The sequence below is a fragment of the Papio anubis genome, chromosome 16 (assembly GCF_008728515.1).
Source record: "Papio anubis isolate 15944 chromosome 16, Panubis1.0, whole genome shotgun sequence".
Classification (NCBI taxonomy): Eukaryota; Metazoa; Chordata; class Mammalia; order Primates; family Cercopithecidae; genus Papio; species Papio anubis.
Window position 1 is genome coordinate 62,640,935 of NC_044991.1, and position 24,712 is coordinate 62,665,646.

Here is a 24,712-nt window from a genome sequence, read left to right on the forward strand (position 1 = left end):
GATGCGTGCCATCACACCTGGCTAATTTTTAAATTTTTATAGAGACAGGGTCTCACTATGTTGCCCAGGCTGATCTCAAACTCCTGGTCTCAAGCAGTCTGCCTGCCTTGGCCTCCCAAAGTGTTGAGAATACGGGTGTGATTCACTGCACCTAGCCCAGCGAAAATTTTTATTTGTGCCTGCCTCTGTGCAGCATATGTGAGGCTGGGAGGCAGATGACCAAGCCGAATTGTATTGAGGAAGGGGGTGGTTAAGAAGAGTGTGTAGGGATTGGTGGAACTGCCAGAGCATTGGAAATGACCACTGACTATGGTAAACCTCGAAGGACCCTGAAGCCCTAGGTGAGGAGCATCTTCCCACTGGCCCCCTGCCCTGCCATCTTGGTCTCCATGCCTTTAACTTTCCAGGTGGAGGACTTGAAGTCTCAGCTGGTGGCCCAGGATGACTCCCAGAGGCTGGTGGAGCAAGAGGTTCAGGAGAAGCTGAGAGAGACCCAGGAGTATAACCGAATTCAGAAGGAACTGGAGAGAGAGAAGGCCAGGTAGGCTAGATAGGCCATGGACGTGGCTATCTGGCTGCCATGGTCACTGTGATATTGAGAGTTGTTTGCTCAGGCCACCTTGCCTTTCATGTCTACAACTCTGGGATGTACATGTAGCCATGTGGAGAGGACATGGTTCCTGTCTTAAAAGCTTGAATTTCATTTATTTAGTAAATATTTCAAGAATACCCATTTTGCACCAGGCACCGTGCCTGGGGATACAGTGATACCCTGCCCCAGTAGAATTTATAGTTTGGTGGGGAAGACATTAAATAATAACTCAAATTTTTACAGATTATGACACATGGAGGAAACAGGGTGAGATAGAAGAGACCTACTTTAGAACCGTTGTTAGGGAAGACTTTTCTCAGGAAGTTGCGTTTAAACTGAGCACTCAGCATGAAGTGGAGCTACCCATGTAAGAGGATGAGGGGGAGTTTTCTTTTTTTTTTTGAGACGGAGTCTCGCTCTGTCGCCCAGGCTGGAGTGCAATGGCCGGATCTCAGCTCACTGCAAGCTCCGCCTCCCGGGTTTACGCCGTTCTCCTGCCTCGGCCTCCCGAGTAGCTGGGACTACAGGCACCTGCCACCTCGCCCGGCTAGTTTTTTGTATTTTTTAGTAGAGACGGGGTTTCACCGTGTTAGCCAGGATGGTCTCGATCTCCTGACCTCGTGATCCACCCATCTCGGCCTTCCAAAGTGCTGGGATTACAGGCTCGAGCCACCGCGCCCGGCCATGGGGGAGTTCTATTCTGTAAGAGGAGAAATCATGTGCAAAGGCCATGAGGCAGATAAAAGTTTGCAGTGTTTGGTGGAACTGAAAGAGTGGTCGGAGCCTGATTGGATTGTGATTGGAGGTTGGTGAATGAGGAGAGTGGCATGAGCTGGGCAGGTCCACAGCATTCAGGATTTGGTGGGTCACAGCAAGGAGTTTGTAGTTTGAGTTTCATAGAAAACCGCTGGAGAATTTTAAGCAGGGAAATTGATATAATCCAACTTATGTATTTGAAGGGATTATAATGACATGAGACATCAGGAGTGACAGAAGACCATTCAGAGTGAAGAGCAGCTTGTATTCTTAGTGCTGCAGGAATTTGAGAAGGGGATGGGCTGGATGCGGTGTCCCGCGACTGTAATCCCAGCACTTTGGGAGGCTAAGGCGGGCAGATCACTTGAGGTCAGGAATTCAAGACCAGCCTGGCCAACATGTCTACTGAAAATACCAAAAAAATTAGCTGGGCATGGTGGTGGGTGCCTGTAATACCAGCTACTTGGAAGGCTGAGGCAGGAGAATTGCTTGAACCAGGAGGCGGAGGTTGCAGTGAGCTGAGATCACGCCACTGCACTCCCACTTCAGTGACAGAGCGAGACTCCATCTCAAAACAAAACAAAACAAAAACACAGTTTGAGAAGGGACAAATCATTTTGGTGATGAAACTAGAGGCAGGACGACAAGTTAGGCTGGTACAGTCGTCCTGATGAGAGATCCTAAAGCTAAACCAAGGTAGGGTAGTGGGGAAGAGGAGGAGAGAGGAGAAGAGGTTTAAAGGATGTTAAGGGAGTTAGAAGCAATTGTATGTAATCATAGATTGCTATAGGTAGGTTGAAGGGAGAACTCTGGAGTGGTCAAGGTTCTATGTTGGGACACTGTGTGGATGGAAGTGCCATTCACTGAACTAGGGAACATAGTAGGAGATGATTGGGTAGGCAGGGGAGGAGAGGAGAGGGACGGGGAAGATTTGGACATGTTGAACGTGAGGTACCAATATAAGGTTTATGTGAAATTTGCCAGAGAAGAATAACTGTAAGGTTGATAGCTGGGCGTGGTGGCACATGCCTATAATCCCAGCTACTCGGGAGGCTGAGGCACAAGAATCACTTGAACCCAGGAGGCAGAGGCTGCAGTGAGCTGAGATCGTGCCACTGCACCCCAGCCTGGGTAACAGAGCAAGACTCTGTCTCAAAAACAACAACAACAACAACAAAAACCTGTGAGGTTGAAATGGGGCATCATCTGCAGGAAGTACCTAGGAGCACTTATAGTAAGTGCTCAGTAAATGATAGCTCTTATTGTTACATCATAATCATTATCATTACTATTTCTATTTGATTATTAATGCTATCTTTAGAATACTCCGATGAGAAGGTAATTTTTCATTCCCTAAGAGAATGGCCCAGCACTCTGACCCCTCTCTTTTAGTCTGACTCTGTCACTGATGGAAAAGGAACAGAGACTCCTTGTTTTACAAGAAGCTGACTCTATTCGACAACAAGAGCTGAGCGCCCTGCGCCAGGACATGCAGGAGGCCCAGGGAGAACAGAAAGAGCTCAGTGCCCAGGTACTTCCCACTCTGGTTATGAGCCCTGCATCCCTGGCAGAAGCCTGATCCTGAAGCGGTGGATTGATTGCTCTGAGTCCTCTCATGGAGAGGACCCATCTATTTTTCCTGATTACAGGATAGGCTGGTGCCTCAGTACCCCTACAGGAGGGGGAAGCCAGGACTAGAGAAGGTGGGGGCTTGGGAACCTGACCCAGAGATGGGCATGGCTCCTGTGGGAAACCTGACAGCCCAGAGCAAAGTGCACACAAGGATGGAGCCCACACAGGCCTGGTTCCAGCACAGCCACTTCCAACTGTGCTGGGTCTGGTTGGCAAGATGTAGCAGGGAGAATGAGCAACCAGAAATACTCCAGATCAGGCAGGCAGCAGGAAGACTTCCAGGTACTCAGTCTGCCCACATCAGAACCCCAGATGTATACAGAGGAAAGATGATCTAGGAGGGAAGGAAGAGCCAGATGGTGGATTGCAGGGGTTAAGGGCACACAGGTTTGGCTATTCAACAGTCTTGAGTTTGAATGTAAGTTGTACCACTCTCTAATTGTGTGAACGTCAGCTTCTTCATCGATAAAACAAGGGTGATAATTCTTGTTCCTAATTCCTATAACCATTATAGGAGTATATAAAGTGTCAGGAACACAATAAGCATTCAGTACATGGTAGCTATTATTGTGACTGGTCTTACTAGGTGCAGCGTCGGGGTTTCATGGCAGAGTTCTGATCTTAGCAGGGAGCCAGCAAGCCAGAGAGCCAGGGCTGAAACCCATTAGCATAGCAACTTGGGCCCAGGTGTTCAGTAGTCGGCAGGCAGCCAGGTGTTAGATCTAGGGTAATACTCATTTCAGAGCCCCTCTACCTACCTGAGAGCTGAGCTGAAATCCTCCCAGCCCTGATCAGAGTTTGTAAAAGGATTGAGTGGGGTCTGGCCTGGGAAGGCCTGAGGAGAGGATATCCACTTCCTGCTTATAGTATGTACAATTCCTCCTTGGCAGATGGAATTACTAAGGCAAGAGGTAAAGGAAAAGGAGGCTGACTTTCTGGCCCAGGAAACACAGCTGCTGGAGGAGCTGGGGGCATCTCGTATCACGGAGCAGCAGCTGCGAGCTTCCTTGTGGGCCCAGGAAGCCAAGGCAGCCCAACTACAGCTGCGACTGCGCAGCACAGAGAGCCAGCTAGAAGCACTGGCCACGGAGCAGCAACCCGGGAACCAGGCCCAGGCCCAGCTGGCCAGCCTCTACTCTGTCCTGCAGCAGGCCCTGGGGTCTGTTTGTGAGAGCAGGCCTGAGCTGAGTGGTGGGGGAGACTCTGCTCCTTCCCTCTGGGGCCTTGAGCCAGGTGAGACAGCCACTCCAGAACTAGGTCCTTTGGGCCAAAGCCAGGCCTGGCTCCCAGGGGAAAGGGAGAGGAATGCTATTTGTTAGGCCATATTGCTTCGGGGCTAAGATTACACACTTGGGAATTAATTCTGAGTTTAAGCCCCAGCTCTACTGTTTGCTAGCCATGTGTCCTTGGGCAAGTCACCTATCCTCTCTGAGCTTGATTTTCCTCAACTACAAAATGAGGATGTTAAAAGTACTTACCTTATAATTTCATCAAGGAGTTATGAGGTTGCAGATGTGAATCGCTTACACGGTTCCTGGCACTTATTAAGTGTGTAATAAGCGATAGCTGGCGTTATCTAGCACCCATCATAGTGCCTGGCCCATACTTATGGAGAAAATATGTGATGAGCAAACTGCTGAGAAGGGGTTCTTTGCGGAGAGGAGGGACCAATGGGAAGGCCAGGGCTGTGTTTGGGGAGGTCTGGCTGTTTCTTTGCATAGTGGCAGCTAGGTGAGGAGGTTTTCCTCTTTTTTTCAGACCAGAATGGAGCTAGGAGCCTCTTTAAGGGAGGGCCCCTGCTGACTGCTCTCTCCGCTGAGGCAGTAGCATCTGCCCTCCACAAGCTTCATCAAGACCTGTGGAAGACTCAACAGACCCGGGTATGTTTCTCTGCTCCCCTTTCCTGAACTCTACATCCCTCGAAAAGCATGAGGCAAAGATGTATGAAGCAGTTTGACCTGTTTTATTCCTGAGATCAAGTTGGGATGAGTTTCACCTCTATCACTTACCCCCTGGCAACTACAAATGAAGCATTTGGAGTTCCTGGGCCTTGTTTTCCCTTGCAGAGTAGGGCAGATAGTGCCTCCTCAGGATTTTGAGGATTAGATGAGTGAGGATCTTGAATGAGCCCTGTAAACCAAAAAACCCTGGGTAGGCCAGGCACGGTGGCTCACGCCTGCAATCCCGTGCTTTGGGAGGCTGAGACATGTGGATCACCTGAGGTCAGGAGTTCGAAATCAGCCTGGCCAACATGGTGAAACCCCATCTCTACTAAAAATACAAAAATTAGCCAGGGGTGGTGATGGGCGCCTGTAATCCCAGCTACTTTGGAGGCTGAGGAGGAGAATCACTTGAACCCGGGAGGTGGAGGTTGCAGTGAGCCAAGATTGTGCCAGTGCACTCCAGGCTGGGTAATAAAAGTGAAACTCCATCTTAGAAAAAAAAAAAAAAAACCTGGGCAGATGTGTGGTATTGTTTTGCATCGTTTTCCACTCAGCTGTGAATGTATTCTTGGTACCTAGACTTCCAAGAGAAACCCTAGAAATTGATGACCACTGAGATTTGAGGTTGGCATTTATGGGCACGTTCAAGGCCTAGGTCTGAAAGATCTCATAAATTCCACCTCACAGTGAACCTATCAATCAATACAAATTGAGTGCGCCATCCATATGTCAGCCACTCTGAGCTGGGGATACAGAAGGGAGAAAGACCTGATCTCTGCCTAAAGAAGGCTTGTGACATGGTGGAGGAACCAAACTGCATTCTACTGGAAAGTAGAACTGAGAGAATTAATTGGATCAGTAACAGATGCAAGTGATGTACTGTTGGAACTAGGAGGAAGGGGCAATTCATCCTGATTTGGGAAGGGTCAGAAGGAAAGAAAAGATGACCTTTGGGCTAAGCTTTGAAGTAGGAGTGTTGAGAGGGAAGGGGTGACCCCTGGGCTAACTTTGAGCAGGAGCTCTGTTTCAAAAGAGATAGACAGGTCAGAAGGGCATTCTCACTCCATCCAAGTGGAATAGAGCCTGTCATCACTTCAGGGAGCTAAATGCACATGTGTTCAGAGGAAGTAACCCAGCAATCTGGGAGTAGGTCCACAATGGCAGCCCACCACAGAGGCTGAGAATGAGGAGAGAGCTTGAGCCCTGCATTGCTTTGTGGAAGATGAGGAACTCATGTTTAGTCATGCCCTTCCTTTCCCAGGATGTTCTGAGGGATCAGGTCCAGAAACTGGAAGAGCGCCTAACTGATACTGAGGCTGAGAAGAGCCAGGTCCACACAGAGTTGCAGGATCTGCAGAGACAGCTCTCCCAGAATCAGGAAGGTGAGAAGCTCAAGACAGGCAGGGAGATTTAGAGGGAGGAGAAGGGACAGGTGGGGAGCCCAGAAGTGGCAGGCACAGGCCTAGCAGCTACTCTGTTTATTTTTATTTTATTTTATTTTTGAGATGGCATCTCACTCTGTCACCCAGGCTAGAGTGCAATGTCACTTCTACCTCTGCCTTCCAAGTAGCTAGGATTACAGGCACGCGCCACCAAGCCTGGCTAATTTTTTTGTATTTTTAGTAAAGACGGGGTTTCACCATGTTGACCAGGCTGGTCTTGAACTCCTGGCCTCAAGTGATCCGCCTGCCTCAATCTCCCAAGGTGCTGGGATTACAGGTGTGAGCCACCGCGCCCAGCTGCACTCCATTATTTACCCAGAACTGTGAGATGATATCTAGAGGCACTTCCAAAGGAGTGCTGACCCCCTTGAACTATTTTTTCTTCTACTTGCCCTTTGAGGCCCATCCTGGAAGAAGAGATTAGGAGGAACAGATTTGGTGAACTGAAAGAAGGAAATGGCTGGGCTTCCATTTTCTGTCTCTAGATTTTTTTTTTTTTTTTTTTTTTTTGAGATGGAGTCTCGCTCTGTCACCCAGGCTGGAGTGCAGTGGTGTGATCTCAGCTCACTGCAACCTCCGCCTCCCAGGTTCAAGCAATTCTCCTGCCTCAGCCTCCCAAATAGCTGGGATTACAGACATCTGCCACCACGCCTGGCTAATTTATGTATTTTTAGTAGAGACAAGGTTTCATCATGTTGGTCAGGCTGGTCTTGAACTCCTGACCTCATGATCCGCCCACCTCGGCCTCCCAAAGTGCTGGGGTTACAGGCGTGAGCCACCATGCTTGGCCCTGTCTCTGTAGATTTAAAAAAAAAAAAAAAAATTGGAGACTCAGGGCCAGGACTATAAGAACATTATAAAACTCTGCATCTTTTGTCATCCATGTTACTTATTTTTATCGTCTTCAACTATGTCCTCCAAGTTAGCCTTTGGTCACTGAGGGATTATGAGCTTATTTGGGAGAAAGCAAGGAGAGGGGATCCGGGGAGGACATAGCCATGTGCCAGCCAAGGACTGGAAAATGTCATGACTCCTTACAAAGGACAGTAGAGGAAGGGTCTTGAAGCTCAAGTTTCTATTGTAAAAGAGAAGAGTTAGCCAGGCATGGTGGTGGGAGGCTGAGGCAGGAGAATCACTTGAACCCGGGAGGTGGAGGTTGCAGTGAGCCGAGATTGTGCCACTGCATTCCAGCCTGGGTGACAGAGCAAGACTCCATCTCAAAAAAAGAAAAAAAGAGAAGAGGACAACTTGGGTCTTGGCCTTTTTTGAGACCGTTTGAGGGTTCCCTGAGAGCCACAAAAATAGTGAGATTCCAACGCCTGCTGCAGAAATGGTGGGCAGCCAGCAGAGCCACCCAGGTCTCTAGGAGCTCCTGCACAATTGTAGGATTGGGGGCTAGAAGGGACCTCCAGTGTCATCTGGCTCAACCCTGTCTGGAATTGAGGGCCAAGGCTCTCTGTGATGAGGATGAGGACGTATTGGGATGATTACCAGGCAATGCTGGGGCTGGCAGCAGCAGGGAGTACTGCCAGGCAAATAGAAGCAGCTGGCAGATGGTTGATGTCTCTAGGACACTGGATAGAATTCTCTCCTTGGCCTTCCTCCCCTTTGAATCTGTTCCCCATCCTCCATCTGCATCTATATCCCTCTTTTCCCCCACCCCAAACATGGGTCTTACTCCACTACGTCTCCTCTCCTCTTCTCAAAGAGAAATCCAAGTGGGAAGGAAAGCAGAACTCCCTAGAATCTGAGCTGATGGAACTACATGAAACTATGGCATCCTTACAGAGTCGCCTGCGGAGAGCAGAGCTACAGCGAATGGAAGCCCAGGTAAAGTGTTACTGGTTTCAGGGAGGGGTTTGCCTCAGGAGTAGTCCCTTGGGCCCACCTTGGCCTGTGGTCATGTGTCCCACTTCCTTCAGCAAGTCTATCAGTTCCTCTGGCTGTCTCCATGTCCCTGGGGGCCATTATTAAGGTTCCAGTTAATCCTCCTTCAGTTGCTTTTTCTGAATTTGAGGTTGATATTTTTGCCCCTTGTCCTGAAGGACCAGAGTCTGCCCTGGGCATAGCAGAGTCCTGGGAGGTAGTAGGGATGCTCTTTTACAGTATCAGATTAACTGGAATATACTACCACTTTTTTGCCCAAGTCCTTGTCACTGCTAGTGCCACAAAATAAGAAAGAAAAGGGCCAGCGTTGGGGTGACAGTAGCAGGGAAGTGTAGTTTAAAGTGGCTTTTCATCTTGTCTTCCAGGGTGAGCGAGAGTTACTTCAGGCAGCCAAGGAGAACCTGACAGCCCAGGTGGAACACCTGCAAGCAGCTGTCGCAGAAGCCAGGGCTCAGGCAAGTGCTGCTGGCGTCCTGGAAGAAGACCTGAGAACGGCTCGCTCAGCACTGAAGCTGAAAAATGAGGAGGTGGAGAGTGAGCGTGAGAGAGCCCAGGCTCTGCAAGAGCAGGGCGAGCTGAAGGTGGCCCAAGGAAAGGCTCTGCAAGAGAATTTGGCCCTCCTGACCCAGACCCTAGCTGAAAGAGAAGGGGAGGTGGAGACTCTGCAGGGACAAATCCAGGAACTGGAGAAGCAACGGGAAATGCAGAAGGCTGCTTTGGAATTGCTGTCTCTAGACCTGAAGAAGAGGAACCAAGAGGTAGATCTGCAGCAAGAACAGATTCAGGAGCTAGAGAAGTGTAGGTCTGTTTTAGAGCATCTGCCTATGGCCGTCCAGGAGCGAGAGCAGAAGCTAACTGTGCAGAGGGAGCAGATCAGAGAGCTCGAGAAGGATCGGGAGACTCAGAGGAGTGTCTTGGAGCATCAGCTTCTAGAACTTGAGAAGAAAGATCAAATGATTGAGTCCCAGAGAGGACAGGTTCAGGATCTGAAAAAGCAGTTGGTTACTCTGGAATGCCTGGCCCTGGAACTGGAGGAAAACCATCACAAGATGGAATGCCAGCAAAAACTGATCAAGGAGCTGGAGGGCCAGAGGGAAACCCAGAGAGTGGCTTTGACCCACCTTACGCTGGACCTAGAAGAAAGGAGCCAAGAGCTGCAGGCACAAAGCAGCCAGATCCATGACCTGGAGAGCCACAGCACCCTTCTGGCAAGAGAGCTGCAGGAGAGGGACCAGGAGGTGAAGTCTCAGCGAGAACAGATCGAGGAGCTGCAGAGGCAGAAAGAGCATCTGACTCAGGATCTCGAGAGAAGAGACCAGGAGCTGATGCTGCAGAAGGAGAGGATTCAGGTTCTCGAGGATCAGAGGACCCGGCAGACCAAGATCCTGGAGGAGGACCTGGAACAGATCAAGCTGTCCTTGAGAGAGCGAGGCCGGGAGCTGGCCACTCAGAGGCAGCTGATGCAGGAACGGGCAGAGGAAGGGAAGGGCCCGAGTAAAGCACAACGCGGGAGCCTAGAGCACATGAAGCTGATCCTGCGTGATAAGGAGAAGGAGGTGGAATGTCAGCAGGAGCATATCCATGAACTCCAGGAGCTCAAGGACCAGCTGGAGCAGCAGCTCCAGGGCCTGCACAGGAAGGTAGGTGAGACCAGCCTCCTCCTGTCCCAGCGAGAGCAGGAGATAGTGGTCCTGCAGCAGCAATTGCAAGAAGCCAGGGAACAAGGGGAGCTGAAGGAGCAGTCACTTCAGAATCAACTGGATGAGGCCCAGAGAGCCCTAGCCCAGAGGGACCAGGAACTGGAGGCTCTGCAGCAAGAACAGCAGCAGGCCCAGGGACAGGAGGAGAGTGTGAAGGAAAAGGCAAACGCCCTCCAGGGAGCTCTGGAGCAAGCCCATATGACACTGAAGGAGCGTCAGGGAGAGCTTCAGGACCACAAGGAACAGGCACGAAGGCTCGAGGAAGAGCTGGCAGTGGAGGGACGGCGGGTCCAGGCCCTGGAGGAGGTGCTGGGAGACCTCAGGGCTGAGTCTCAGGAGCAGGAGAAAGCTCTGTTGGCCCTCCAGCAGCAGTGTGCTGAGCAGGCACAGGAGCACGAGGTGGAGACCAGGGCCCTGCAGGACAGCTGGCTACAGGTCCAGGCGGTGCTCAAGGAACGGGACCAGGAGCTGGAAGCTCTGCGGGCAGAAAGTCAGTCCTCCCGGCATCAGGAGGAGGCTGCCCTGGCCCGGGTTGAGGCTCTGCAGGAGGCCCTTGGCAAGGCTCATGCTGCCCTGCAGAGGAAAGAGCAGCATCTGCTTGAGCAGGCAGAATTGAGCCGCAGTCTAGAGGCCAGCACTGCCACCCTGCAAGCCGCCCTGGATGCCTGCCAGGCACACACTCAGCAGCTGGAAGAGGCCCTGAGGACGCGAGAAGGTGAGATCCAGGACCAGGATCTCCGATACCAGGAGGATGTGCAGCAGCTGCAGCAGGCACTTGCCCAGAGGGATGAAGAGCTGAGACATCAGCAGGAACAGGGGCAGCTGCTAGAGAAGTCTCTGGCCCAGAGGGTCCAAGAGAATATGATCCAAGAGAAGCAGAATCTAGGGCAGGAGAGAGAAGAGGAGGAGATAAGTGGCCTTCGTCAGAGTCTAAGGGAGCTACAGCTGACTCTAGCCCAAAAGGAACAGGAGATCCTGGAGCTGAGGGAGACCCAGCAAAGAAACAACCCGGAAGCCTTACCCCACAGCCACAGAGCCTCCCCAGTGGAGGAACAATCTCCAAAATTTGATTCTTTAGAACCCAGGCTGCAGCGGGAGCTGGAGCGGCTACAGGCAGCCCTGAGACAGACAGAAGCCAGGGAGATTGAGTGGAGGGAGAAGGCCCAGGACTTGGCACTGTCCCTAGCGCAGACCAAGGCCAGTGTCAGCAGTCTGCAGGAGGTAGCCATGTTCCTACAAGCCTCTGTCCTGGAGCGGGACTCAGAACAGCAAAGGCTGCAGGTGAGTCACTCTACGGGGAGTAAGGGCCAGGGGACACACCCCTGCCTGGCTGAGCTCAGGGACTGCCCACCACCCTGGGCCCTGTGGCACCCCAGGGGTATGAGAAATCTGAGATCATGAGCACCTCAACGTCGGTAGGATTCAGGCTACTGTGCTAGTCAGGGAAGATACAAAGAGGATAAGACCCCACAGTCTGCCCTCACAGAGTTCGCAGTCCAGCGGGTAAACAGTGATAATGCAGTGTGGTTGGTGCCCCACAGAAGTTTAGTATGCCCCAGGCATGCTGGAGGGATACCCACCCTTTCCTGGGAGTGGGTCCTGAAAGCCATTCTGGTAATAATTGTGTTTAAGATTAGACCTGGGCCAGGCACGGTGGCTCACGCCTGTAATCCCAGCACTTTGGGAGGCCAAGATGGGCAGATCACTTGAGGTCAGGAGTCCGAGACCAGTCTGGCCAACATGGTGAAACCCTGTCTCTACTGAAAATACAAAAATTAGCCAGGCGTGCTGGCACGTGCCTGTAATCCCAGCTACTTGGGAGGCTGAGGCAGGAGAATTGCTTGAACTCAGGAGGTGGAGGTTGCAGTGAGCTGAGATCGTGTCATTGCACTCCAGCCTGGGCAAAGAAGCGAGATTCCTTCTCAAAAAAAAAAAAAAAAATAGACCTGAAGGGACCAGTAAGGAACTAGCCAAGCACAGGTTGGGGAGGAGCATTCGGGGGAAGAGGAAAAGAGGGCAAGAATAAATGTATCTGTGTAGATGGTTCAGGTTGCATGGGACAGGGAGGATTTGGTAAGAGACCGGAAGACAGCAGGGGCCACACCTGTCAGGGCTTGCAAGTCATGCTGAGGACCTGGGTGGTGGGAAGCAGATGAAGTGTTTGCGGCAGGGGAGTGATGTGATCAGACATACAGCTCAGAAAGATTGCTCAGGCTGCCGTATGGAGCAACAGCAGGTCTGGGGAGACCCACTGGGAGGCTGTACTGGGAAGTCCAGAGGAGAGCTCGTGCCCTAAGATGGAAAGTGTGAATGGAGACATGGGGGTGGGTCTGAGAGGTAGGACTTGATTGGCTAAGAGGTGGGAGGAATAAAGAGAGGGCAGAAAGAAGTCAAAGATCACACTCAGGTCCCTGTTCACCAAGATGAAGAGAAGCAGATGTGAGAAAGAGGAGTGGAATGATGCGGTCAGTTTGGAAATGGAGGGAGAAGCCTGTGGGCAGCTTAGTAAAATGATCTGAAGTTGAAGGATGGAGTTGAAGCCAGAGACACTTTGGCTTCAGTTAGAACAAATGGGTTTCATGTAGGTAGAATGTTGAGTGAGAGGAAGTGGGCTTAGGAGAGGACTTCAGGGTGTAATATTTAACCTCAAGGTCAAGCACCGTGTCTTAGTCACCTTTGTACCCCCTGTACTGAGGACAAGACCTGTAGAGAACAGGCAAAAAGGAAAGCCAGGTTGGCTCGACAGAGAGAGGCATCATCTCCTGTGCTAAGAGACGCCCAGTCCAGTTTTCCAGGGAAATAGACTCTACATCCTGGTCCCTTGACTGAGCCCCAGAGAACCCCAGACACACAGTCCCCTAGAGAGTTCTTTCTGGAAACTCACAAAGCTCTGCTCTTGGCAAAGGGCAATATGAGGAGAAGGAGGTCCATCTGTGAACTTTGGAGTCCAGTTCCAGGGTTTGAAATACAGTAGTGCGGCTTATCAGCTGTGTGACCCTGGGTGAATGCCTTCACTCTGATCTTTGATTTCTCATTGGTAAAATAGGCATTGGTGGTATGACATGGGATGATATGTATGAATTGCTTAGGAAGAAAGCACTAAGTGGAACTCCTTTCCTATGTTCAGGCCCATTCTTACAGGCACAGCAAAAGTAAGGTATGTAATTGGGCAGGAGGGCACTTCCCACCCATACTCTTGGGTTACTGAGCAGTATTCACTCAGCAACATAACTCGGGTCAGAGTCACTTCACCCACTGCCCCCTCCAAACAGACAGGGACGCCTGTCAGATGCAGCCCTCCATTGTCATGGGACCATTTTTTTTAAGCGTTTTACATGCCAGGCACTATTACTCTCAGTTTCTTCCACAACTACCCTGAAAAATAGGAACTCTTGCTGTCCTCGTTTTATAGTTGAGGAATGGCATTTCAGAGAGGTTAAGTCTTCTTTGGACTGGTCCAAAGTCATGGCCGGGCACAGTGGCTCACGCCTGTAATCCCAACACTCTGGGAGGCTGAGGCAGATGGATAACTTGAGCCCAAGAGTTTGAGACTAGCCTGGGCAACATGGCAAAACCCTGTCTCTACTAAAAATACAAAAATTAGCTGGGTGTATGGTGCGTGCCTGTAATCCCAGCTGCTCAGGAGGCTGAGGCAGGAGAATCGCTTGAACCTGGGAGGAGGAGGTTGCAGTGAGCTGAGATCACGCCACTGTACGCCAGCCTGGGCGACAGAGTGAGACTCTGTCTCAAAAAAAACAAACTCATAAATGGCAGGACTGGAATGAGATCTGAGTCATCTGCCTCTAGAGCCCAGACTTTCTATCACCAAGCTCTTCCTCTCTCCCAGGCAATCCACATCCACGTGCATACACTTGTTTTCTCTTGTTCATCTCTTCTTGACCATTATCATTTATGAACCACAGGGCGCCTAGAAAGTATCTAGCATGAGGCTTCCCCACTTACCCAAAGGGACTTAACTCAAGGGCTTGATCCATGTGCACATAGTCATTTTATACACGAGGAAATTGGGGTTTGGGGAGAGCTTGTGCTTTGACCAGTGTCATAGAGCCACTGAGTGGTGACATGGCACCCAGCCCTGTGTGACTCCAGAGTCTGTGCTCTTCCCACAGCACATCAGTGCCCTGAGTCATTGCTCAGCCTTCTAGGAAATGTGAAGTGAGCTGGGGACTCTGGTCCTAGCTTCCTTGCTAGCTCACTGCATATCCTTGAGTAGAGGCCCCTCTGCTCCTTTGTTTTACCCATCTGTAAAATGAAGGTTCTGTACTAGAATGACTCAGAGCCTCTAGGAAAAATAAGACAAAAGCCTGAGGAGAACATTGAACTGCTGTTTCTGTGGAGGGTGGGTTGGTCCGGATATGAGGTTGGATATAATTTTGCTCCATACCTCGGTACCCTAGGATGAACTGGAGCTCACCAGACGGGCTCTGGAGGAGCGGCTACACAGCCCAGGTGCGACCAGCACAGCAGAACAGGGGTCCAGAGGGGAGCAGGGCATGCATCTGGGAGAGGTGAGCTGGGGGCTCTGGGGGAATAGATGGCCCAGCAGGGAGCTCCTGTCCAGGGGTTTGTCCCCTTCCCTTGGGAACTGGGTTCCTGAATCTTAGACCTGCCAGATTGGTCTGTGTGTCCTCTGTCTGTTCCCTACCTGTCTTAGGGGCTGCCCAGGTGAGAATCACAGGTCTTTCCCACAGGTCTCAGGAGTAGAGGCTGAGCCTAGTCCTGCTGGAATGGAGGAGAAGCAGTCATGGAGACAAAGGCTTGAACACCTGCAGCAAGCGGTAGCCCGGCTGGAGATTGACAGGAGCAGGCTGCAGCGCCACAATGTCCAGCTGCGGAGCACCTTAGAGCAGGTGACCCCTCTTCTGGTCCAGTGGGCATGCATCTCCACTTCTTGTGTGGCCCCCAGAGCATAGACTCAGTAAACTACAGCCCAAGAGTTTGGGCAAAATTCAGCCTGCTGCCTGTTTCTGAAAATTAAGTTTGCTTTTTTTCCCCCAAGATGGAGTCTTGCTCTGTCTCCTACAGCTGGAGTGGAATGGTGCGATCTCCACTCACTGCAGCCTCCACCTCCCGGGTTCAAGCAATCCTCCTGCCTCAGCCTCCTGAGTAGCTGGGATTACAGGCACACACCACGATGCCTGGCAAATTTTTGTCTTTTTAGTAGAGACAGGACTTCACCATGTTGGCCAGGCTGGTCTTGAACTCCTGACCTCGTGATCCACCTGCCTTAGCTTTCCAAAGTGCTGGGATTACAGGCGTGAGCCACCACGCCCAGCCTTAAAAATTAAGTTTATTGAAATACAGCCGGCCGGGCGCGGTGGCTCAAGCCTGTAATCCCAGCACTTTGGGAGGCCGAGACGGGCGGATCACGAGGTCAGGAGATCGAGACCATCCTGGCTAACACGGTGAAACCCCGTCTCTATTAAGAAATACAAAAAACTAGCCGGGCGAGGTGGCGGGCGCCTGTAGTCCCAGCTACTCGGGAGGCTGAGGCCGGAGAATGGCGTGAACCCGGGAGGCGGAGCTTGCAGTGAGCTGAGATCCGGCCACTGCACTCCAGCCTGGGCGACAGAGCGAGACTCCGTCTCAAAAAAAAAAAAAAAAAAAAAGAAATACAGCCACGTATTGTCCATGGCTGCTTCCCTGCTATGCCCCACAAAGCCTACAGTACTTACTGCAGGAGAAGTTTGCTGGTCTTTGCTCCAGAGGCCTGAGAGGCTAGCCCTGCCTCTTCTGCTTCAGGAGCACTTCTGAGGCCTGCCCTAGCTGTGCTTTCCTCAGCCAGGAATTCTCTTCCCATGGTTACTGTCCCCTCGTACACCTGCACAGGCACTGGCCACTTCTGGAGAAAGGCAGCTCTGCTCCAGCCACAGAGCCAAGCCAAGCCCTGATTTCTTATTTGCACCTTGGCAGGTGGAGCGAGAACGGAGAAAGCTGAAGAGGGAGGCCATGCGTGCAGCCCAGGCAGGGTCCCTGGAGATCAGCAAGGCCGTGGCTTCTTCACCCACACAGCAGGTTTACCCGTTTTCCTCAACTGCAGCCTTAGAGAGCCCAACCCCAGCCACCAGAAACTCAGCCCTCCTCATTGCATATCCCAGGCCAACAGCACTTCAGCTAATCCAGAGGGCCCCTCCTGACTGCGTTCTGCCCTGCTCGGCACAGCTCAGTCCATCCCTGCCCTGAGAAGGAGGCCCAACGTTGGGGTGGGGGTTGGGGTGGCATCAGGGCTAGTGGCCCTGCCTTCTGAGGGACTCAGATTTGTGCACTCCCAGACCAGTGCCATAGGCTGGTCCAGGAGTGGGGCTCATGGGGCTCTACTCAGGATCCCTGGTGTATGGGGGTTGTGTGGTACTTGCCAGCTCCTGAGGAGCCTAGGAGCTTGATCACAGCTTGATCTCTTAGACTTTTCTACAGTGTTGAGTTTACAGGCTTAGGGTCCATGGTCTTTCCTGGAGCCAGTGTCCCTTTTTTGGGTAAGAGGCTTGGGGAAGACTCCCCAAGCCTGCACTCGTTTAGGTGAGGTATCCCTGCCAACAGACATAGGCTTGCAGCCTGGCAGGGAGGCACTGTTTATGGTGACTGAGCACTAGCTCTCCATCCCTTGTCCTTTAATGAAAGTTCTCAAGGGCAGGCACCATGTCTTCCTCTCTATATCCTTAGCTCACAGCCCAGGGCTAGCACAAAGCAGATACATGGTGTACTTCTGTTAAATTAAAACATGCCTCAGAGAAGCAAATGCCATCCAGGCCTTTTGGATGTTTTGCATCAGGTCTCCATGGTGTTGCCCATTTTGCTGGTGTGGGGCCTCTCCTTGCCCCAGGGCCTGCTGCCCCACAGAGGTCCAGTCTGAGTTCAGATGCTTCTGGCCCATAGCCCTTGCCCAGGCCCCTAAGTTTGTGATGAGGTTCTGCAAGGAAACTTGCAGAAACCCCAGAGTGGGAAGGCCTATTCCAACAAGAGTGCCATTTGTCTTCCTTAGGATGGGAGAGGAGGACAGAAGAACTCAGATGCCAAGTATGTGGCTGCACTGCAGAAAGAGGTATGTTCTGGATTTTCTAAGCCCATATTCCCTCCCTTGCACTCAGGCCCTTTGTGCTCCTCCAGCAGGGAGAGGGGAAGTTCCTGCCTTCAGAGAACTTCAGTCTCCACAGGAGGCAAGAATAGTCCCAGTCCCAACCCCATCTCTCATACGCCTAGGGTGGGAGTGGGGAAAAAAGCATGATTCTGGCCCCCGACTTCCAGATCCATACTTAGAAAGGATCTGTGTATCTAAGGAAGAGGGCTGAGGAACAGGCAGAAGATTCTAGGAGGACAGGTGGGAGCAAGCGGAGTCATCCTGGCCTCCCTGCCCTCAGAGGTGCCCTCGCAGCCAGGACTATTGCCAGTGCCCCAGGCAGAGGAGCCAGACACCAACACAGGCTCCAGGCCACACAGCTCAGCTCGAGCCCCAACTCGCAGAGAAGCGACTTGAAGAGCCTTCCTGCCTCTTAGGCCTCACCTGAAAGTCCGCTCTCCCTTTCAAGGCCCAGGAATCATAAGTGTTACCTTTTTATTTCTGAGCCTGTTTCAGAAATTAGTAGTCACTACTGCCAGGGCCTGACTCTGTAGCTAGACCTAAGCTATTACTCTGAATTCTATTAAACTCAGACTCTTTTTCTATTTTATCAAAAAGTCAAAGGCAGGTGCGGTAGCTCACACCTGAAATCCCAGCACTTTCGGAGGCCAAGACGGGCAGATCACCTGAGGTCAGGAGTTTGAAACCAGCCTGGCCAACATGGCGAAATGCTGTCTGTACTAAAAATACAAAAATTAGCTGGGCCTGGTGGTGTGCACCTGTAATCCTAGCTACTCAGGAGGCTGACACACAAGAATCACTTGAACCCAGCAGGGTGGAGGTTGCAGTAAGCCAAGACTGCATCACTGCACTCTAGCCTGGGCAACAGAAGGAGACTCCATCTCAAAAAAAAAAAGTCAGATAGTGGTTATACATGAGTATATATTGTTATCAGCCTCATCAAAATGTACATTTTAAATCTGGGCATTTTTCACATGTAAATTATCTTTCAGTGAAGTTGATGAATAGCTTTGTTGTTTTCAAGCTCCCTATTTGAGTCACATGTGCAGCCAGGATTGAGAATCACTGGATTCTAGAATTCCTAAGGGCCCTTCCCCTAAACTCTCTAAAGCCTGTTTCTGAGATTCGTGTATGTGGTAGAGTTGATTCAGATGCTCAGCCAACGAGCGTCACAGGAACACAGAGCAGGAAGAGCTGGGACTTCAGGGCCCTCAACTGCTCTCCCTCTTTTTTATCCTGTCCACCAGGTGGCCCTGCTGCGAGCTCAGCTGACTTTGGAGCGGAAGCAGAAGCAGGACTACATCGCCCGCTCAGTACAGACCAGCCGTGAGCTAGCAGGCCTGCACCACAGCCTCTCACACTCACTTCTCGCTGTGGCCCAGGCCCCTGAGGCCACTGTCCTGGAGGCAGAGACCCGCAGGCTGGATGAGTCCCTGACTCAAAGTCTGACATCCCCAGGGCCAGTCCTGCTACACCCCAGCCCCAGCACTACCCAAGCCACTTCCAGGTAGCAGCCGCAGCCAGGAGCACACAGACAGAAGACTGTACCGTGGGTCACGGCCCCTCTGCACACCTACAGGCTTGCCAAAGGAAAAGCCTGACTCTGTTAGGCACCCAGGCGCCCCAGGTCAGCGGGTGTTCCCAGGAAGAGGAAGTAAATCTGCAACACTTGGGAGGGCCCCAACTCACCTGGGAATGAGGCAGATTGTATTTGCTTGCTCCCTAATGGAATCACCCAGAGGAGTGCCTTGCCCTGGCTGAGGGACATCCACTGCCTCTCGTCTAGAATTTATTTTCCTAGCACTTCACCACCTCCTTCAACTTCCCCTTCAACAATAAACCCTGGGATCTTTGCATTAGTTTTCTGCTGCTGTCTCCACTTGTGCAGCTGGGCAGCAGCACCACATCAAGGGAGTTTATCAGGGAAGAACTTGCCAAAGATTCCTGTCGAGGTAGCATGCATTTATTGTACACCATGCACTGTGATAGGGAAGGGTTACAGAAAACATACAAGACAAAGCCCCTGTCCACAGAGAGCCTACAGTCCAGTTGATGAGAACAGGCTAACACTCATTTATGAGTCAGAGGCAATTCTGTGTACTGACTAGAAGAACTGTAGAAATTCCAGGGGCTGAGGAAGGGAGGCAGGAACTGGCCCTTGAAGGATGGAGTGGAGTCGGAGGTGTTGCCAAGCACACAGTGAGAAGACTGGTCTGACTGTGGCAGGGGGTTGGGGCTCAGCTTGGGTGGGTTGATGGGGGAGATTATGGAGGGTTAAAATAAGTTCTGGGGCCTCAAAAACACAGCGTTGACCTTTAGCTAAAGTCAGAGTCTCTGAGTTCAGAACCTCCTCATGGCCTCATTCCTCTTCTACTCTGGGTGAATGTCCTTGAGATGTCCCTTCCTGGGCATATCAGCTGGAACTGATCTGGCCCCCTGTAGTCTAGCCATGTGTCAAGCCAATCAGAAGGATGGACTATGGCAGAACTTCTCACCATGGGCTGGTCCTAGTAGAGGCTGGACAGAACCCAGCTCACAGGCTTAAGACCTATTGCTGGCAACCTGCTCAAAGCCTCAAAATTGTTTTATTTTTTTAAGAGACAGGTTTTTGTCCTGTCTTCCAAGCTGGAGTGCAGTGGCACAATCACATCTTACTGCAGCCTGAAACTCCTGGGCTGAAGTGATCCTCCCACCTCAACCTCTCAAAGTGCTGAGATTATAGGTATGAGCCACCATGCCCAACCAGAACAGTTTTTAAAGAAGCAGGCCATTTCCTCTGGCACTCCCACCATAATCTGGAATTCCTCTTCACTAAGCCTGGGGATGGAACTGAGACCTAGCTAAGAACCTGGGGGGTTAAGAACAGCACCCACTCACCCAGACCTCCTAATTTGGGGCTCAGCCCCATTATGTCTCGTTGCACCACACAGAGTAGAAATGGGCCTGTTCACAGGGGCTAGAGTTTTGTTCCAGAAACCCACACGTGCAGCTCAGCAACAGATGCTTAGTGAAAGCTTCCGAAACCCCAGAAACGGATCTGGGACCCCAGAAATGCTGTCCTGGTCCCTCCTTGCAGGCAGATTCCCTGTAACTCAAAATCCTTACCTAGCCTTTAGGCCATTTCTTTCTTTTCTCTTTTTTTTTTTTTTTTTTTTTTTGAGACAGAGTTTTGCTCTTGTTGCCCAGGCTGGAGTGCACTGATGTAATCTCGGCTCACTGGTGGCAACCTCCACCTCCTGGGTTCAAGCGATTCTCCTGCCTCAGCCTCCCGAGTAGCTGGGATTACAGATGTGCCACCATGCCCGGCTAATTTTGTATATTTAGTAGAGACAGGGTTTCTCCATGTTGGTCAGACTGGTCTTGAACTCCCGACCTCAGATGATCCACCCACCTCGGCCTCCCAAAGTGTTGAGATTACAGGCGTGAGCCACTGCGCCCGGCCCCTTTAGGCCATTTCTATGCTAGGGGTTGTCAGAGACAAGACTTCTCTTGGTTGTTCACTTGTTACGTCCTCCAGCCCTGGTTCTCAGGCTCGGGCTGACAGAGGGTCCCTGTGTTTTACCTTCGAGTTTCTTATCAGCATCATTTTCTGTAGGTCACGAGCCAGGGCCTCATGCCCCACATACCTTCTGGGCCTCAGAGAGGTTCCAGCAGCTGAAAGACATCTTAGAGGCTGCCAAGCAGGGTCTTTATTCAGGACTAGACTAATCTGTATTTGCTCTTTTTCCATCCAGCCTTCAAGAGCCCCCCAGCTCCATTATAGACCTCGGCCTAGGGTCTTCCCCCCACCAGATATTCAGAGCAGGGTTGGCCTTCAGTTCAAGTGTAGACCGTGCTCTTGCCCTCATACTCGAGCTTATGGACGATCTTCCGCTCCAGCTTTCTAAAGTACACTTTCCTTGCCCAGTAGCAGGATTGCCTCTGTGGAGTGTTCCACCAATAATGGTGACAACTGCTGTTTTCATCAGCTCCAGACCCAAAGAGACCTGAAGTGGGGAAGAGTGAAGGAAGGAATATGTGTTATCCAGGGGGGACCCAACTTCGCCTAAGGGCATGAGGCCAGAGCCTCCTTTCCTGACCTTGTCACATGTGGCAGGGCATAACCAGAATGGTGAATCCAGCAGATGGGAGGAGTCCCTAGTAGTCCAGCCAGTTCTTGTGGATGTACTTGAGGAAGGTGTGATTGGTCACCAGAACATGCAGGGAGTAGAGGTTAGAGCTCAGCCACAGAGGTTATCTTCTTGCAGAAAACTTTCCCCCTTCCTAATCTTCTTGTCTGCTTTGATAGAAGCTAGTACTGGCTGGAAAGGCCTGAAAGCAGAAGGGGACAAGAGTCGTCAGAGACTGGGCAATGTTCTTGTTCCCGGGGAGTGCTGGGATCTGGTGGGTGCTGCCCCTGTTCTCTCAAGAATCCCGCGTGCTTTGTGTGTTAGAGCAGTGACCATCACCTCCCAACCCAATGACCTTTGCTCCTCTGCTTTCCACATGGGACTGCCAGCACCCTGAAGGCAGAAAAACTGCCTGGCATGAATGTACCCATTAAAGGAGAAGCTAGTGGTGTATGTTGGGATAAGGAGGGTGGGGAGTGTACAGTTACAGGCTGCACAGGGAGGGCAAGATCAATGTTGGTACCAAAGTGCCAAAGGCTGTCTGCGCCAGGTCTGGGGCCCCCACTTGTCATACCGCCGGATAAAACCATTGCAGTCCACACTAGGTCTGGAGGCTTAGACACCCACAGCATGTGGGTGTTCTCATGCAGGCCATGAGTATTTGGGGTGCTTTAAATGCAGGGGAGTTCTGTTGTCCACATTATTCTCAAAGCCCAGAATAGTCCCTGTTTCATTCTACAGAGATAGGAAGGCACTGGGGCTCACAGAGTGGTGCTGCTTCCCACCCTCACCCTCCTGCCCCTACCTGAGCACAGCGTGGTGCTCAGTGATGGTTATCCTATGTTCCAAATATGCATGACCCAGGACTGGCACAGTCGGAGCTTGGGGTCTAGCTATGATGTGGGGATCGGTTGGAGTAGCTTCTTGACCAGCCGGAATTGGGTTAGGTGTCCTAGCATTGGTGCCTATGGAGAAGAACACAGACTGCTTATCACTCACCCCTGGTTCCAGTACCAAGGAAAGGCTGGAGCCATTGCAGCTAGAGGCCCAGCAGAGGAAGGGATCAAGGAGAGGATGCAGCCCAGAGCCCAGGACCGAGCATCCACCGGCCTCTGGAGATGGCGTGGTCTCCAGTCGCATCAGGGTTTCAGGACCCATCTGAAGTGCGGGTCAAACCAGGCAGACACCCTTCTGGTGAAGGCAGGCTTTGCAGATGTAGGGCTGAATTGAGCAGCCACAGGACCTCCGCGGCTCTGGGGCCAGTGGCAGAACTTTTAGAAGTACCTATGGGGTAGGAAACCCCAGCCACAAAAGCAGCGAGGTGACCTCCAGGCCTGAGGCTTTGCCTGCAGGCCTCATCTCAGTCCATGGGACAGATCCCTGGTTTTTTTAGTTTGGCCTTGGGGCAGATGACACCTTCAGCTGTCCAGCCTGCAATACCTCACCTCCTGCCTTCTGCCCCACTACCCTGCAGAGCAGAGGAATGGGGCCAGGGGCCAGGGGCAGGGAGGAGGAAGAAGCAAGAGCTGCCAGTGTGCTCCAAACTAAGAGACCCCTCCACATGATTCTGGGCACAGCTGAGGAGGGGTGCAAGTTCAACTCTGCTCACCACACTTAAGAAGCAGGTAAGGGAGGAGGAAAGGCAAAAACATGGGGTCCTGAGGCCCTTTTACTCCTTCTACCCTGTTGGAGGTGAGGATGAGAGGTGAGACTTAATTGGACTGTGCTCCTGGCCAGTTGATCTCACCCAACTCATTACATCAGTAGCCTGGTCACAGGGTGGACACTCTGACCTCTTAGCCTTTCATTGCCAATGCTACCGGCCCTATATATGCCCTTATGGGGCCTGAACCTTGACTCAGCTAGGCGGGCTTGGAGGTAAAATATTGAATGGGTCAGGGGTAGGAGGAGAGATGAGTCTGCCAAGGCTGTGTGATGTGTCATTTGAGAGAGTGGGTATCCCCTATTCCCAGCACATGACCATTTATTTAGAGCCAGGGAGGGGGACGAGAATTCGTATTCAAATGTGATTCTTCCTTAATTACTACTAGTTGTTCAGGTGAGGGAATCAGGGAAGGCTGTTACACAGTGCCAGATTAATAATCCACACATTGCCCCTGCACCTCCTGTCCTGGTTTCCTATCAAAGCCTGTCCTGTATCTGTGAACATTCCAGCCCCGCAGGTCAGATTGCTGGCCAGGAGTAGTCTCACGCTCTAGCTGACTGATAGCCTCAGCTTCTGCTGTTGCATGTGGTTTGATGATTCATGCTGTAGCCTTTGGCTATAACTCTCTTCCCTGTATAAGGGCCATCTCTGAAGTTTGTCTGCCCAACTCCATTACCTGGTGAATGAGATTGGCTGGCTGCTGCTCCTGCCCCAGCTATTCAGTCATTTGGCAAATACTCATTTAAACAAAGCTCGAGAAGGAGCTCACCTCTAGGTACACAGAACCTGGACACAGATGAAAGTTTGCAGAATGACCCAGCTGTGCAGAGGAGACCCACTGGCTGCTCTCAGTGAGGCCAGGGAGAGTCAAACAAAGCATCTTGGACAAAGAGAGGACTTGAGGGCCCTTTCAAAGTGTTTGTCAAGTCAGTTGGATGCACAGGATGTGTGGAGTCGAGAGGTACATCTAGGAGCAATGGCAGGTGTTATCAGTTCTTTCAGGTTAGACCTCTGAGCAGACAGCAGAAACGTCAGCCACAGGTGAGCATAAGCTCAAACCCCCCATTGAAGGCTATATTCTTGTCCCACAGGGCAGAGCACATGGCAAGTGGCACACTGACTCAGATACCAGGCACTGGGAAAAGTGGGAAACCATGGTCACAGACTTTACATCCCCCTGCCCTGTTGGCCTCCATCCCTTCCTCAACCGTCCGCAGAACACCTTCTTCCAGCACCTTAGCTGCTGCCTCCCTCTGGACTTATTCAGTCCTCAAGGGTGCCCTGCTAAAGGCTGGGCTGAAGGCTAAGAGGAGAGGTGGCATTCAATGTGTCCTGTGGCCTTCCTGGGGTTGATGAAGGGGTTGATGAAGGGGTTGATGCCCAATAGAGTCCTTCATCTTGGCATTCAGCCCAGGGTCCAGCTGCCAAGGGAAGGCTTGGCAATCAAGGACGAGGGAGATAAGAATGAAAAGGGGCACCACCCTGTGCCAAGGCTGGCATGGTGTATATCTGAAAGGAGCTGCCTATTCACAGCATAGGGTTGTCAAGCTGGAGGCAGGGAGAGAAAAGCAAGAGCTTTTTGGTTCCTCTTGAGGAATGAATCTATAGGAAAACGTAATAGGGTTAAAAATAAATTTCCCATCCATCCAGACTTTTTTCTTTGGTAGACTTTCTTGTCATCTATTTAAAATGAAACAAGTGCATGTACGTGGTTAAGAAATTTTAGCTAGGAATGATGGCACATGCCTGGAGTCCCAGCTACTTGGGGGGCTGAGGCAGGAGGATCGCTCAAACCTGGAAGGTCAAGGCTGCAGTGAGCCCAGATCATGCCACTACACTCCAGCCTGAGTGATGAAGTGAGACCCTGTCTCAAAAAAAAAAAATTAAAG

General features: G+C 51.5%; 1 protein-coding gene across 13 annotated transcripts in view; it reads left to right on the plus strand.

Moving 5' to 3' along the window:
- The window catches only part of CEP250 (centrosomal protein 250), a 61,595-nt gene extending 42,686 nt beyond the window's left edge, over positions 1 to 18,909 (plus strand). For 9 of the 13 annotated variants that reach the window (XM_031655990.1, XM_031655986.1, XM_031655992.1 and 6 more), the window contains 12 exons: positions 408 to 541; positions 2,741 to 2,879; positions 3,871 to 4,213; positions 4,739 to 4,860; positions 6,185 to 6,305; positions 8,074 to 8,195; positions 8,618 to 11,233; positions 14,371 to 14,481; positions 14,665 to 14,823; positions 15,887 to 15,988; positions 16,953 to 17,012; positions 18,296 to 18,909. In XM_031655990.1, the coding sequence (XP_031511850.1) occupies positions 408 to 541; positions 2,741 to 2,879; positions 3,871 to 4,213; positions 4,739 to 4,860; positions 6,185 to 6,305; positions 8,074 to 8,195; positions 8,618 to 11,233; positions 14,371 to 14,481; positions 14,665 to 14,823; positions 15,887 to 15,988; positions 16,953 to 17,012; positions 18,296 to 18,559 (4,293 nt within the window). In that variant the 3' untranslated portion in view covers positions 18,560 to 18,909. 13 annotated transcript variants of the gene reach the window in all.
- Positions 18,910 to 24,712: the final 5,803 nt, after the last annotated feature.